The following is a 17,076-nucleotide window of genomic DNA, read 5'->3' on the forward strand; positions in this document are numbered from 1 at the left end:
TAGAGTGGGAGATCAGAGAAGTAGTAGTCAACGTTCAAAGTGACTTTATTATCAAAGAATGTATATGTTGCCCAAAACTACCTCGAGATTCGTTTTCTTGACGTATACAGGAAAACAAAGAAATACAATAGAATTTATCAAAAACTATAAATAACAAAGACTGACAAACAACCAAAGTGCAAAAGAAGACAATAATAATAATAATAAAAAAGTAAATAAATAATGCTGCTGAGTTGTAGAGTCCTTGAAAGCAAGTCCATTGGTGGTTGTCATTTCAGCGTGGAAGTGAGTGAAGTTATTCATGCTGTTTCAGGTGCCTGATGTTGTAGAGTAATAACTGTTCCTGAACTTAATGATATAGGACCCAAGGCTTCTGTACCTCCTGCCAGCTGGTAGTAGCGTGAAGAGAGCATGGCCTGGGTGGCGGGGTCTTTGATGGGATGCTGTTTTCTGTGGCACTGCTCCTTGTACATGTGGGGAGGGCTTTGCCTGTGATGGACTGGACAATATTTTTAGTGAAATTTTGAATACATTTTTACACTCACTTGAGCAGTCTACTGTAAGAAAGGGTTCATAATAACTAATAAACTGGGCTCCCTGCCTATTGCCCTTGCCTTGAGTTGTCAACACTGCAGGGCTGCTTGTTTTCTCTACCAATGAACTAAAGGCTCATAAGAAGAATGATTTCTCATCGTTGGCTTATGGTTGCTTGAACTTGACAGAGAATGCAAAGTCATCTCGTAAAGATCAATTAATGAAGAGTGGCTTTTACAGTTAAGTGCTGGATGCAATTCAGATATCATGCTGAATTTATCAATAATAAGGTCAAGGAAAAGATGGGAAGTCGTTCTGCAAGAGAACTCCAAAATAATAACAAAGGAGGCAAAGGGAAGTTTGAGCATGGGTCCAAGTAGTACTAAGATGGGCCCACCATTTTTATACTGAAAACATACTAAAATTCAGAGCAACCCACTCAAAACCCTTCATCAGGTCCGGAAAAGAAGGGGTCAGAAGCCAGAACAAGAAAGTGGGGGAGGAGGAGTACATGTTGGCAGCTGATAGGTGAGGTTAGGGGAGGTGGGGGATGAAGTAAGAAGCTGGAAGGTGATTGGTGGAGGAGGTGGAGAAGGAGGATTCTAATGGGAGAGGATAATGGACCGTGGATGAAAGGGAAGGAGGAAGGGAACTTGAGGGAAGTGATGAGCTCATGAAGAGAAGAGGTGAGAGGGGAACCGGAATGGGGACTAGAAAAAGATGTGGGCGGGGTGGGGGGGGTAGAAATTTCCAGAAGATAAAGAATTCATGCCATCAGGTTGCAGTCTTTTAAGATGGAATATGTGTTGCTCTTCTAACCTGAGCAGTGAGGTATTAACCTGAAATGTTGACAATTCCTTATCCTCCACATATACCACTTGACCTGTTGAGTTGCTCCAGCAGATTGCTTATGTTCTGATTCCAGTGTTTATGTTCCGATTCCAGCATCTACGTAACTTCCACCGTATTGAATGTTAAGTTCCCTAATTCCCAGTTACTCTAGATTTACACATTAAACCTGGCCCTTTCTTTCTTTCTTTCTTTCTTTTTTTTTTTGAGATCAGTATAAACCTGGCAAAGCCAAAATTTGTTGCCCTGGTCCAAAGTTGGTTGTGAGTTTTCTCCTGGAACCGCTGCGGTCTTTCTTGTGAAGGTACTCCCACTGTGCTGTTTGGGAGGGTGCTAGGGTTTAGGCCCAGAGATAGCTTTTCAAATCAGGACAGTGTGTCGCTTGGAGGGGATCTTTCATCTGTTAATGTTTCTGCTCTTGTTATTCTTGGTGAATCTCAGTCCACTGGGGAAGTCAGGGCTCAGTATCTATGAATCCACAAGTTCGCTGGAGGCTGAAGGCAGCCTGTCCTGGGGTTGAAGGACTGTATGTAGATGGGTGAGAGGGAGGGAGGGGCGGGGCTTGTTTCGCTGCTGCTGTTTTGTTGATTGGTGTGTTCTGCTGAGTTTTATGAGCGTGCTTTGTTGGCACCGGAATATGTGGTGACATTTCCAGACTTTGGGTGTGCTGGTTGTTAACACAAACGACACACTTCACTATGTTTTAGTGTGCATGTGACAAATAAATCTGAATCTTAGATCTGGTTGGTGAAGTTGTGGGCAAAGGAAGTGCTGTCACCTGATCGAGTAATTGCATTGTATATTGTATGGTGTATTTTGTATCTTGTGCTGGAGCGAACAAATACTCAGATCATTTTATAGGCCATCGTTCAAGTACATTGATTTTCTTTAAAGATGTTGAGCTTGTTCAGTTATTGGAGCTGCTGTCATCCAGTAGTCCATCGATACCAGGCCCAAGGTAGGAAGAATCTGTGATTGCATTAGTGTTATCGGGGGTGAATGTCTAGCTGCAGAATACCCAGCTTCTGATCTTATCTAGCCTTGTTGTTAATGTAGTTGGTGGAGTTGGGTTTTTAGCTGATGATGGCTCTCATTCCCAGGGTGGTGAATTTAGCAATAGTGATGTTGGAGGTCGATGGATCCACACTGGTGCTCATCTTTCACTTAAGCTAACCTGGACATACCTTAATTTTACACTAGATCTTCACATTCCATTCTCCCCATCTTTACTTAGTTTCCTGTTGAAAGCAAGCACACGATTAATTTGTCACTGTAGCAGCGAATCTATTTCTAGCTATTTTATAACTAAAGAAGTCTCTACCTGATGCGAATCATTAATGACTGTCTTATTGTAGAATTGGAGCAAGTAGCCTAATGCTACTATGCTGCCAGCAACCTGGGTTTAATTCCCTCTGCTGTCTGTATGGAGTTTATATGTTCTCCCTGTAACCAAGTAGGTGTCCTCTGGGTCCTGAAGTTTCTCCACATTCCAAAGACGTGGTTTAGTAGGTTGGTTGGTCACATGGCTGTAACTGGATGGCACTGTCTCATTGGGTCGGAAGGATCTGTTACCATGCAGTATCCCTAAACAAAATAAGATTAAAAAGTGAGAGTTTAAACTGTGTTGTATGCCAAGTGGAGATGGGTAACAAGTTAAACCCCGGCAGTGACACCCACATCCTGCAAGTGTAAGTTTAAAATAGAAAAATCATTCATTTGGCTCAACTGCATATTATCCTGTAGCAACTCATTTAGCCTTGTGTGGGAGCTATTTCCCCCCAAAGCCAAGCCATCCTCAATAAATTGTGCCATAGGGTTCTGTGGGATGGAGCTTTATGCACCTTGCTATGCAGAGACTGGCATTTACTTGCATTGAGTCAGTGACTACAGGGAACGCTGGCACAAGAAAGCAGCGTTGATCATCTAGGGCCACCACCATCCAAGCCATGTTCTCCTCTTGCAGCTGTCATCAGGAAGAAGGTACAGGAGCCTTGGGTCCCATAGCACCAGGTTCAGGAACAGTTATTGCCCTACAACTAACACACATTTAAAAAAAATGCTGGTGAACGCAGCAGGCCAGGCAGCATCTATAGGAAGAGGTACTAAGTTCACCAGCATTTTTTAGGTGTGTTGTTTGAAATTCCAGCATCTGCAGATTTCCTCATGTTTGCCCTACAGCTATCAGGTTCCTGAACCAGTGTGAACAACTTCACTCACCTGAACACTGAAATGGTCACTGCACACAACCCATGGGCTCACTTTCAAGGACTCTACAACTCAAGGTCTCAATATTAATTTTTTTTTTTTGCACAGTTTGTCTTTTGCACATTGTTCTTTTTGTCATTCTTTGTGTATAGTTTTTCATAAATTCTGTTGTCTTTTTGCTCTACTGTGAATGTCTGCAAGAAAATGAATCTGAAGGTAGTATTTGATGACAGATATGTACTTGGATAATAAATTTATTTTGGACTTTGAGTATATATATTTCTTTGTGTGCTTGCTATTTTGAATGTGCTGTGTGTATTTCCACCTTGTTCCCATAGAAACCGTTTCGTTCGGCTGTATTTGTGTAAAGTTGAATAATAATTAAACTTGAATTTGATACAGATGCTATTTAATGACATTTTGCTGGCTTTGGGCATGACCTAATCTTTAATTTGTTTTTCCTCTTTCTTGCCTCAAGTTGTTCACAGGGCTAAGAGCTCCAGCTCGAGGATTGCTCTTGTTTGGCCCACCCGGAAATGGGAAAACAATGTTGGTATGTAAATATCCAATGCGCCTGACAAAACCAAAGCTGTGGTGCTTCAAGATTACCCTTGTTTTACTCGCCTACTGCACTTTTGTTTTCCTAATTTAATTTGTATCGCTGAATGGATGTGGTTTTTAATGTCTGATGAGGCTCAGTGGATAGTCAAATTGGAAGGAAGTAAGACCCCTGTTAAGACACTTGAGCACATAGTTTAGGTCATCAAAATGCTCTTGGATCAGAAATTGAATTGTGCCCTCTACTGGATGTAGAAAGTCAGTGTTTTGAAGAACTGTTTTTCTCTGGTAAGTTGGTTGATTGCAGCACATTTTGGTTGAATACAAATTGTCTGATATGCTATTTATATTATAATGATGAAATTTCAAAAAATGAAAAGGCCCTATAATTACAATATCCTTATTAGTCACCTATTCACTTCATCTTCAAATGAATGTGGCCATGTACTTGGGGGATTTTACATTTTCAAAAAAATATAAGATGTTTGCCTCCTGTGTTGTAAATATAGTGCTAAATATAATACTGAGCTGTTTAAGACCATAAGACATAGGAGTAGAATTGGGCCTTTTGTCTAATTAAGTCTGCTCCACAATTCGGTCATGGCTGATTATTGTCTTTCTCAATCCCATTCTCCTGCCTTATCTCCATAACTTTTGATGCCCTTATTAATTATGTACCTATCGGCCTCCACTTTAAATATACCCATTGACCTCCACAGCTGTCTGTGGCAATGAATTTCACAGGTTCACCAACCTCTGGCTAAAGAAATTCCTCTTCATCTGTATTCTAAAGGGATGTCCTTATATTCTGAGGCTGTGTCTTCCGGTCCTCGACTCTCCCACTATTGGAAAAGTCTTTTACTCATCTGTCTCCATCGAGGCTTTTCAGTATTCAATAGGTTTCAATTATACTCCTCTTCTTTTCTTCTCTCTCCCCCCCCCCCCCCCCCCATCCTTCTAAACTCCAGTAAGTACAGCCCCAGAGTCATCAAATGCTACAAAGTTATCGGTCATAAATTTAATTTTCGTGACTAAGGACTGATAAACACAAAAGGTTCAGCAGATGCTGGAAGTATTGGGGAACACATGCAAACTGCTGGAGAAAGTCAGCAGGTCAGGGAGAGGAATAAACAGTCAACATTTTGATCCTGATGAAGGGTCTCGGCTGGAATTGTCAACAATTTATTCCTCTTCATAGATGTTACTGAGCTCCTCCAGCTCTTTGTGTAATTTATTAGTATTCCTGTCCGTCGGAGTTCTGTCACTTTGAGCAGATATGGTAATCATAATCCTGAGGGTTCTGTACTTTCTCTTGCAGTGTGTGCACTATTGATCTCCTGCTGTGTGGCTTGCACAGACTCCAGCTGGTCCCTGCAGCTTAACAGGCTGATTTGTGCTCAACTTTCTTGACAGGATCCAAATGAGCCTGTTTTCAAATGCAGTTTAAGCTGCTGAAGCTGACGCCTGATTCTCCCACACTCATTTTATGCCCGTGGTATACCATCCCCCTTGAACAATAGCTGTCCAATTCAAAGCACACAGTGGCTTTCATTCAGTGTTGGTCTAGCTGTGACTGCAGATTCCAAGCCCTTGTGACAGGAAGACACAGGACTGGAACATGGTGGATGCTCGTGTTATTGTCTGCCGATAGTTGTGCCTGTGGTCATGTGGAACTGGCAACTCAGTCTGTAATTGGGATGACTGCTGGTTATCAGCTGCAATGTGTATAAACTGCATTGCGGGAGATCAAAGATAAAAGTTTGCCTACCAAAGTTTTTCCTTTTGATCTGAGGGTAAAAAATAGAGAGAGTAGAAAAGCTACTCATCAATCCTTTGGTTGAGTGATTTTCCCAGGGCAGAAATGGCTCCAGCAGGGGCTCATAATTGGAGGAAAGTATAGGAAGTTGTCAGGGGTAAGTTTTCTTCAGAGAGCAGTGGATGCGTGGAACACCCTGCTGTGGATATTGGTAGAGGCTGAGACGTTAGGGACATTTAAAGAACTCTTAGATAGGCACATGGATAAGAAAAATGGGAGGTTATGTAGAAGGGAAGGATTAATTTGCTTTTGGAATAGGTTAAAAGGTCAGCACAAATTGTAGGCTAAAGGGCCTTCAGTGTGCTGTAATGTTCTGTGCTCTTTGACAAAGGCTGGAACCAAAATGGGCAATTCAATGCAACTCATCTTTTCAGAAACCCTTGTTAAACATAGTGTAGTTTACAATGTGAAATGTATATAAGGGAACAGTAAATGTATGGGTGGATTATGGGGTTAGAGTAACTGAAAGATGACCAAGATGAAAGGAATAAAAATTGCATTCCGGTAGAACCAGGGGAATCTTGATGGGCCAAATGGCCTAATTCTGCTCCTATGTCTTGTGCTCCTTTTCTCCTTGGAGCGATGGAGGATGAGAGGTGACCTGACAGAGGTGTATAAGATGATGAGAGGCATTGATCGTGTGGATAGTCAGAGGCTTTTTCCCAGGGCTGAAATAGCTAGCACGAGAAGGCACAGTTTTAAGGTGCTTGGAAGTAGGTACAGAATATCAGTTAAGTCAGGGTATCAGTTTTTTACGCAGAGAGTGGTGAGTGTATGGAATGGGCTGCCAGTGACAGTGGGGGAGGTGGATATGATAGGGTCTTTTAAGAGACTCCTGGATAGGTACATGGAGTTTAGAAAAATAGAGGGCTATGGGTAGCAGGTAATTTCTAAGGTAAGGACATGTTCGGCACAACTTTGTGGGCCGAAGGACCTGTATTGTGCTGTATGTTTTATATGTTTCTAACCTCTAATCTGAGGAGGTATTAATTTGCACTTTTCAGTTCAAAAGTGTTCTTTGGCTGTGACAAACGAAGTGAGCTAGACTCTTTCTCCATAGCAAACTCAGAATATAACAGTGTGCTAATTGCTATTGTGTTAGAAATTGTCTCTTTTGTCTTGTCTCCCATTTGAAAGATGGTAATCTTGATGATTCGGTTCTCACTCAGGATCACAATTGAGTTCAATCTGGATTTTACATTTCCATGTTAACTAACTTGGTTGAGGGCTCACCACTACGCTTTGGCAGATACTAGTGTTTTGTTTCTTTCAACAATAGACTTTATTCATTATATAAAAAAATATACAAAGGAAGAAACAATGCAAAGCAAAACCTTATCATCTCTGGTTGTTCCATTCAGTAGTATAAACTGTAAAGAAAAATCAAAACCAGCACAGCAGCATTTCTCCTGGTGTGGGTCACTGAGTTGATGCCCCTTTCATTGTTTGAGAGGATTCCTCATCCAACTTTTCCTCCCAACCCGCCCTCCCCGCCTCCCCTCCCCCCCCCCTCCCCCCCCATGCAGCAGTGGAAGGAACTCATACTGTAGTCGTTTCCCACGGTGCATTGGCTGCACCAAGATTCAGTGTGTCCTTCAGTACATAGTCCTGCAGCCTGCAGTATGCCAGTCTGCATCCCAGAATCTGGAAGACCAGCAGGTTCCAGACAGACCAGAGGGAGTTTCACAGGGTTGATGACCTTCCAGCAGCACTTGTCTGGCTTGGTGCATGTGCCCGAGATCAGAATCCGCTGTTACGCATTGCTGGGATGAATAGGGACATGGACCCTTGCGTCCATCTCCACATCCTGTTAACAAGTCCACAGTCTGCAAAGAGACAGATGCGTGACCATCTCTTCCGTGCTATGGCTGTCCCAAGTACAGCACATGTGAGGGGTACATCTCTTCCATAGAGGAAAGCTCTGACTGAGAGGGCACCTCTCACCACTGGCCAAGCAAGGCCTTGGTGCTTCGTTGTCAGATCTGGCAATATGACAGAATGCTTCATTATTTGGACTGTTTGCTCAGATGACAAATTCATAATCCATAGTGTCCCTGTCCCACAGTGTCTACAGTACATTCAGTGCTGATCACTGCCCGATGGACTTGCAGTCAAAGGTGCAGCAAAGTCCAGCTGACTGGGGCATTGTGTAGTAGAGGAGACAAGTGAAGCCTCAGTACTTGGTGCTCATGTAAGACCATAAGAGAAAGGGGCAGAATTAGGTCATTTTGGCCCATCGAGTCTGCTCCACCATTTCATCATGGCTGATCCAATTTTCCTCTCGGCCCCAGTCTCCTGCCTTCTCCCTGTATCCCTTCATGTGCTGACCAATCAAGAATCTGTCAACCTCTGCCTTAAATACACATAAAGACTTGGGCTCCACAACTGTCTATGGCAATGAATTCTGCAGATTCACCACTCTCTGGCTAAAGAAATTCCTCCTCATCTCTGTTCTAAAAGGACACCCCTCTATTCTGAGGCTGTGTCCTCTGATCTTAGACTCTCCACCATAGGAAACATCCTCTCCATATCCACTCCTTCAAGGCTTTTCACTGTTAAATAGGTATTATGTATTTTGTATCCTCACATTAACTGACACAGCCACACATAAAGATAGTCTTCAGGATGATGGCAATGTTGGGGACAGTTTAGCCCCTATTCTCAAGGGACTAATCCATCATGACCTGTCAGATATGCTCCATCTTGGACCCTCAAATAAACTGGAAGACGCCTACATGATTACTGAGGCAAAGGATCAGGAATAGGCCACACCTGCATCAGATCATGAATACAAGAGATTCTGCAGGTGCTGGAGATCCAGAGAAAACCCTCCTGCTTCCCTTTTTCCTCATGGTCTACTGTCCTCTCCTATCAGATTCCTTCTTTGGGCTTTACCTTTTCCCTCTATCACCTCCTATCCCGCTCCTTCCTCCTCACCTGCTCTCACCTATCACCTGCCAGCTTGTACTCCCCCCCCCCCCCCCCCCACCCCAACTTGTTCTGGCTTCTTCTTTCCTTTCCAGTCCTGAAGAAAGGACTTGGCCCAAAGCATTGATTGTTTGTTCCCCTCCATAGATGCCATCCACTGAGTTATACCTGCGCCAAGAACAGCAGCCCTGAGAGCATATTACACCTGTTGACCAACTTCTTCCGTTATTACTTATTATTATGATACAGCGTGGGACAGGCCCTCCAAGCACCCCCCAATTTAACCCTGGCCTAGTCACAAGACAATTTGCAATGACCTCCTAACTGATGCGTCTTTGGACTGTGAGAGGAAACAAAGCACCTGGAGAAAACTCGCGCATTCCATAGGAAAGATGTGTGGACACCTTATGGAGGGACGCCAGAATTGAACTCTGAACTCCAATGCTCCAAGCTGTAATAGCATTGCACTAACTGCTATGCTACTGCGCTGCCCAGTTATGGCTGTTACTTATTGAATAGCTTCTTTCATCATTATGCTTCATGGCAGGCTTAACTTGAATCACAGTTAAAATTCTCAATGTAAAGGCACCGCTCATGGTAGTGTCTAAAAACAATGTCAGAGCCTGCCGGGTTCTCTTGACTTTAAAAACAATGCCTGCTTTATGTTGTTGAACAGAATGCTGTCTCAGCTAAAAAGCTGGCATAAAAGATTTGCATATTAATGTTACAGATTTATTAACAGCTATTTCTCAGCAAAGGTCACATTTGAAGCTAGTTAGTTAACAGGATTTGAGTATGGTCTCGTGGGAGGTCTTTGTCAGTAATGTAAACAACACAAGTGGGAAAAGAAAATTTGTGATGGGTGCACTGCAGGGTGATGAGTTTCAACATGACTTGTTTCACAGTGTGGGTAAAATCCACTTCCAGATTTCTGTTTGCTTTTGTATGAAGTTTTTAAAAAATAGTGATTCATTCTTCTGTGTTTAGGTTTACAGAATCTTGTTTTGCATTATTACATGCATGGTGTTTTTAGACATACATTTTTAATTCTAATTTCTCAGTGGGGCTGTTTGTTGGGTGTTTTGGGTTTAAATCTCAAGACTTGAGTGCGTAGTCAAAGCTGACCCTGAGTACAGTGTGGAGAGAGGGCAGCATTCAAGTTTTAAATAGATGTTGAAGTGAGCTGCAGTTAACATTCAATTGAATGCTAAAAATCTCATTAGAATTTATAATAAATTATTGTCTAATTATGTTCTGTGATTGGTTCTGTCATCTCTGTTAAAGGTTCTAAATAAATTACTTGAAGATCAGAAAGTGTTCCATTATTCTGGCTTAATATTTCCCACATTCCCCTTCCCTTTCCTAATTGTATTTCTTTCTCGAAGGAAAAAAAGTACATAATTTTCAAACTGTTTATCTAGTCTGTAAATTTATTAGGACATTTTTCTTATGGCTGCGAATGGCCATTCATGCTCTCTCCACTGCCTTTGTTACTGTTGACTAAGTGGAACCACAGCTCTCTTGCATCAGTTGTTCTCTCTAGTGGATTAAATATTAGCTTTATCTGTCATGTGTATATTGAAACATATAGTGAAATATGTTGTTTGTGTCAATGACCAACAAAGACCGAGATGTGCTGGGGGCAGCTTGCAAATCTCTTCTGCTTTAGTGCCAGCATAGCATGCCCACAACTTGCTAACCCTAACCCGTACCTCTTTGGAATGTGGGAGGGAACTGAAGCACCAGAGGAAACCCATGTGGTCATGGGGAGAATGGACAAACTCCTTGCAGGCAGCAGCAGGAATTGGGCTTTCATCTCTGCTCTCTTGTATCCAAGAAATAGAGATTAAAGCATTTTTGTCAGATAGCTGTTGGAACCATTCACTTGTGAATTTGGTTGTACTGGGTAAATCAACACTGAGTTCTGTATCCTTTGCCAAATCTAAAAAGTTTGGACACCTTTTTGGTAATGATAAAACCATCCTTTAGCAGCCTCTGCTGCTTGCTTCCTTTCTTTGACCTCATATGCAACATGGTAGCAATACTTAGTGCAGTGCTTCAGAGTCAGTGATTGCGGTTCAGTTCCTGTCACTGTCGCTAAGGAGTTTGTACGTTCTCCCTGTGACCGCGCGATTTTCCTCTGGGTGCTCCTGTTTTCTCCCACATTCGAAAGACGTACAGGGTTTGGGTTATTAAGTTGTGGGCATGCTACGTTAGTGTTGGAAGCATAGTGACACTTGTGGGCTACCCCAGCACATCCTCACACTGTATAACAAACAACACTGTATGTTTCGATGTACATGTGACAAATAAGGCTAATTTCTCTTATGAGATCGGACCTAATAGTCCTAACCATCAGTTCAAACAGCATCTATAAATTTGCCAATGGCAAAATTGTTGTTGGCAAAATTTCAGATGGTGATGAGGAGGCATACAAGAGTAAGGTAAATCAGCTGGTTGAGTGGTGTCACAGCAACAACCTTACACTCATTGTCAGTAAGACCAAGGAATTGACTGTGGACTTCAGGAAAGGGAATTCGAGGGATCAGAAGTGGAAAGGGTGAGCAGTTGCAAGTTCCTGGAGATCTATCCTGGGCCCAACATATTGATGCAATTACAAAGAAGGCATGACAGTGGCTATATTTCATTAGGAGTTGGGAGGAAAATTGATAATGTCTTCAAAGGTACTCACTAATTTCTGCAGGTGTATTGAGAGCATTCTAACTGGTTACGTCACCATCTGGTATGGAGGGGATTGGAAAAAGCTGCAGAAAGTGGTAAATTCAGCCAGCTCCATCATGCGCACTAGCCTCCTCAGCATCCAAGACACCTTCAAAAGGCGCTGGCTCAAAAAAAGTGGCGTCCATCATTAAGGACCCCCATCACCCAGGACGTGCACGCTTCTCATTGCTGTCATCAAGGAGCCTGAAGAGAGACACTCAACGTTTCAGAAACATTTCTCCTCCACCATCAGAGTTCTGAATGTACAATGAGTCCATGAGCATTATCTCAGTTTTTTCCTCCCTCTTTTTGCACTACTTAATAATTTAATTTTCCCTTTTTTATATACTAGTAATTTGTAGTTATTAGGCTTTGCAATGTAGTGCTGCTGCAAAACAATAAATTTCACCAACACTCACAACACGCTGGAGGAACACAGCAGGTCGGGCAGCATCATTGGAAAAGATTGGTCGACGTTTCGGGCCGGAACAGCCCTGATGAAGGGTTCCGACCTGAAATGTCGACCGATCTTTTCCACTGATGCTGCCCGACCTGCTGTGTTCCTCCAGCGGGTTGTGAGTGTTGCTTTGACCCCAGCATCTGCAGATTATTTTGTGTTTAAATTTCACCAACATATGTCAGTGATATTAAATCCAGCTCTGAACCCTGAGCTCACATCTTTCTCTGTTTCTATTCTATCCCATCCCTTCCTACTTGGTCTGAGATATCCTTGACCCCAATCTCACTAAACAGTTGACCTTTCAACTTCCTTTCCTGATTGTGGCAACTGTTTTCTCTCCTCAGTTATTCCCATTAACTCTGTTGGCATGTTTTGGCTCCACAAAAGATTCATCCATAAACCTACTGTTCATAAACAATCCCTAAAAGTCAAATTAAATGTATTATTAAAGTATGTAGATGTCACTGTATACTACCTTGTGATTCATTTTCTTGCAAGCATTTACAGGAAAGTAAAGAAATACAATAGAATTTATGGAAAACTATACATAAACAAAAACTGACAAATAACCAGTGTGCAAAAGAAGACAAGTTGTGGAAATGAAAAATAAATATGGAGAACAGGAAATGTAGAGTCTTTGGAAGTGAATCTGTAGGTTGTAGAATCAGCTCAGTGTTGAGATGAGTGAAGGGTCAGGGGCCTGATAGTTGAAGAGTAATAACTGTTCCTGATGCTATGGGACCTAAGGCTTCCGTACCTCCTGCCTGATGGTAATAGCAAGAAGGGAGCATGGCCTTGATGGTGGGGTCCTTGCTGATGGATGCTGCTTCCTTGTGGCAGTGCTCCTTGTAGAGGGGAAGGTTTTGCCTCTGGTTGACTGGGCTGTATGAACCAGTTTCTCTAGACTTCTTCATTGCTGAGCATTGGTGTTTCCATAACAGGCTTTTATGGTTTTCTGTGTGGTGCCCGAATTTGTGAATTTCCCATGGGCAGTTTGTTGTGTTAAAACCACAATATAAATGTAAGTCGTTGGCTATCAAGTTTCAGCACTATAAATTATTATTCGTGTGTACAGACTCCTTTAATGGCATTTTACTGAACTTCAAAGAAATCTGATGTATGGAACACAGCAGGTAGGCAGCATCTATGGAGAGGAATAAAGAGCCGACATTTCAGACCAAGACCTTGATAAATGTTGATATTTAAATGTTAATAAACAATAATAAATGTTGATTGTTTGTTCCCCTCCATAGTTGCCGCCTGACCTGCTGAGTTCCTCCAGCATTTTGTGTGTATTACTCTGGATTTCCAGCATCTGCAGAATCTCTTATGTTTCTGATATATGGAATCTGATTCGATCCACAAAATTAATCTAAATCATTTGTGCTCAGTTTCTGAAATGGATGTCGTGATCTGCTGGTTTGAATGAACCAGTTATTACTAGCCCTGTTCAAAGAGATAAATTTATTCCAAATTGATCTTGGGTACAATTGCATCTAAGTGAGATCTCTGATAAATAATTTGTTCAAGGGGGAAGGGGGTGGACTACTTCCATTCTATATGAATTTGTTGTATAATTAGCAGTGTTTCTTATCAGCTTCTTTGTTTTACTTAGGCTAAAGCTGTGGCTTCCGAATCCAATGCAACGTTCTTCAATATCAGTGCTGCGAGCCTTACTTCCAAATATGTGAGTAAACATGTAAAGCAATTTACTTTTAATACTTTTTTTGGTGAGTGGCTCTATTTTGGGAAGGGAATTAGAGGAAAGTGCTTTGTATTGGCATTGGCTATGACACAAGCTCAAGTTGATTGACGTTCAACCATACACATTTACATAGCTAAAAGGAACAACCTTCCTCCAGGACCAAGGTGTAAAACACGATGCTGAGGGCTCTGTGAAAACAGCACTTCTGGTATATGTCTTGTGTGTCAAAGTCAAAAAAAAAAGAAGCTGGATTGAGATAAAGAAGCCAAGTTCACTCAGTCTCCTTAATGCCATTTATATTTCTCCATTCAAACTTAAAAAGTAATACAAAAAATTTAATTGAGTAGAACAAATTGACGTGTCAGGGATAAGTGAAGGCCTCCGAAGTAATTGTATATTTAATTACAGTTTATGTTCTATAAAGGCTTTCAATTTTGGAGATGTTATGCCAAATTACAAATATTTCAACAAAAGTCTGAATGACCTAGTCTAATGAAATATTTGTTCCTGCTTCAGGTTGGGGAGGGAGAAAAGTTGGTGAGAGCCCTCTTTTCGGTCGCCAGAGAACTTCAGCCCTCCATCATTTTTATTGGTGGGTACAGCATTGGCTTTCTGTCATTGCTATATCTAGAAGCTTTTCAAAAGTGCTGGCATTTAATGAGTTCTGCTTGTCACTGTGTTGATTCTTCTTGCAGATGAAGTAGACAGCCTCCTTTGTGAGAGGAGAGAAGGAGAGCACGATGCGAGCAGACGCTTAAAAACAGAATTTTTAATAGAATTTGATGGGGTGAGTGATTTGGGGGCAACACGGTAGCATAGTGGTTAGTATAACACTATAACAGCGTCAGCGATCCGGGTTCATATTCCTGCCACTTTTTGTAAGGACTTTGCATGTTCTCCCCGTGACTGCATGGGTTTCCTCCAGGTGTTCCAGTTTCTTCCACATTCCAAAGATGTATGGGTTAATAAGTCATGGGTATGATTGGATGGTGTGAGCTCATTGGGCCAGTAGAGCCTGTTGCTGTGCTATATTGCTCTCTAAGGAGTATAAATTACTAGTTATACAGCACAGAAACAGGCCGTTTGGTCCGACTCATCCATGCCAACAAAGTTACCTACTTGTGTTTGGCACATAATACTCTGACCCTTTCCTGTCCATGTACCTGTTTAATATGTTGTGTTGTGTTATATATTTTGTTGACATTTAGAGACTTGCTGCTGTAATGACAGGTAAAGGTGCTGATGTAATGATCCTTCGCAAGTTGGGGCAGAGAGGAGGTTTGTCAAGTGTAGTTAATCTGCTTGCAAATTAAAGGCAAGAAGGGATAATATTCCTCAATCTAGTGGTAAATGTTGATTGAGCATTGTATGCTAATCTAATTAGACTCATGACCAGGAGCTCATTGATGAACAACATTTTGGTGCATATGTGAGCTGTGACCCAAGACTCAACTTCTGTGTTTTTCTGTCTCGTGAGAGGTGGCTTGATAATGAAACAAGTTAATTGTAAAGGAAGGCTCTGCTCTATTTGTACAATATTTAATCTGGATTCCACCTAATAGTGTTACCATTGACGTAGGAGCAGAATACAGCCCACTGTGGCCAATTTATTATCCCTCTCAACCTCATTCTCTTGTTTCTCCCCGTCATCTTTGACACCTTTACTAACAAAGAATCTATCAACCTTCTCTTCAAATATAACCATCTATGGCAATGAATTTCAAGTTACACCACCGCCTAGCTGAAGAAATTCCTCCTCATATCTGTTCTAAGGGGACGTCCTTGTATTCTGAGACTGTGCCCTCCTCCCTCCACTATAGGAAACATCCTCTCCACGCCTTTTAATATTCGATAGGTTTCAATGAGATTTCTCTTCTTTCTCCCCCCCCCCCCCCATTCTTCTAAACTGCTGTGAGTACAGACCCACAGCCATCAAGCATACATTAACTCATTCAGTCCCAGTTATGCTGCTAGATGAATAAATAAATTCAGGTTTCATCAATCTGGGAATTTGAGTTTGGCTTTACAATACAAAAATGTGAGAAACATTTAAACTGAATATGAAATTGTCCTGGTTCACTGATTTTCCTTGTCTAGGTCTGTGTGATTCCAAGCCAACACCAATACAATATCTGTAGTGGAACAATGGGGCTCTTGTCTTAAAAACTATTAGCAACTCAGTTCTGTTGTTGGGTAGGAAAAGGCAAAGAATAATAACCTTGCCTGTATCTTTTGTAATTCTAGAAGATGGATAGATAGATACTTTATTGATCTCAAAGGAAATTAGTGTCACAGTAGCATTACAAGTGCACAGATATACAAATATTAGAAGAGAAGTAAGAAAGAATAAAAAATAAATTGCCACAAACAGTCTAACAGGAGAGGGTCATCACTTCCTCAGCTATAGGTTGACTCATTATAGAGCATAATGGCCAAGGGTAAGAATGACCTCGTAGTGCTCTTTGGAGCAATGCAGTTGTCTTAGTCTATTACTAAAAATGCACCTAAAAGAAACTAATCGAAAGAAAAACATGGGAACCCAGCGTACTTGTGTACTTTTTGGTTAGTGAGGTGCTCATATACAATATGGTGGGGTAATGACAAATGCCATTCATGTGTCATACACGAAATGCTGGAGGAAATCAGCAGGCCAGACAGCATTTATGGAAAAGAGTAAACAGTTGATGTTTTGGCTGAAACCTTGCATCAGGGACCTGGAATCTTCCAGCATTTTGTGTGTGTTGTTTGGATTTCTAACATCTGCAGATTTTATCTTGTTTGTGCCATTCATGTATGTGGTGGCGTCCATTAGTCTTGAAAGACCATGGATCTGCACCTGGAAAGTCTTGCACTTTCCAGGGCGCAGGCCTGGGCAAGGTTGTAAGGAAGACCGGCAGTTGCCCATGCAGCAAGTCTTCTTTCCACGACACCACTGTTGTCTAAGGGGAGGGCAAGGGCTGATACGGCTTGGCACCAGTGTCGTTGCAGGAGTTGCCAGAACAAGGTTGAAGGCAACGTCGGACTGCCTTACGGATTCCAGCTCCAGGTTTGTCCTCAGGGTTTACTCCCGAAGCCTTTCCCATGAGTGGGCATGGCCGCAAGGCAGCGGAGGTTTGAAATCAGAGTTTTCCCTCAGGTGGACTGCCTTCCCAGGCTGATGAGCTCTATCTACCCGAAGCACTGGTTTTAAGGCGCTAGGACCCGCCTTCGCCCCTTCTCCTGTCAGTAGAAACAGTTCTGCTGGGCTTGGAGGCTAGGCCACACGAGAAGGCCAGGAGTTGGACTTGGTTGTCAGAACCT

General features: G+C 42.1%; 1 protein-coding gene across 1 annotated transcript in view; it reads left to right on the plus strand.

The window, feature by feature from the left end:
* Positions 1 to 17,076, plus strand: part of spast (spastin) — a 62,955-nt gene that overhangs the window by 35,005 nt on the left and 10,874 nt on the right. The window contains exons 7-10 of the mRNA XM_072250957.1: positions 4,067 to 4,141; positions 13,687 to 13,758; positions 14,293 to 14,368; positions 14,472 to 14,563. Coding sequence (XP_072107058.1) covers positions 4,067 to 4,141; positions 13,687 to 13,758; positions 14,293 to 14,368; positions 14,472 to 14,563 — 315 coding nt within the window. The remainder of the gene's footprint in view (positions 1 to 4,066; positions 4,142 to 13,686; positions 13,759 to 14,292; positions 14,369 to 14,471; positions 14,564 to 17,076) is intronic.

Source organism: Mobula birostris, chromosome 2, assembly GCF_030028105.1.
Source record: "Mobula birostris isolate sMobBir1 chromosome 2, sMobBir1.hap1, whole genome shotgun sequence".
Taxonomy (NCBI): domain Eukaryota; kingdom Metazoa; phylum Chordata; class Chondrichthyes; order Myliobatiformes; family Myliobatidae; genus Mobula; species Mobula birostris.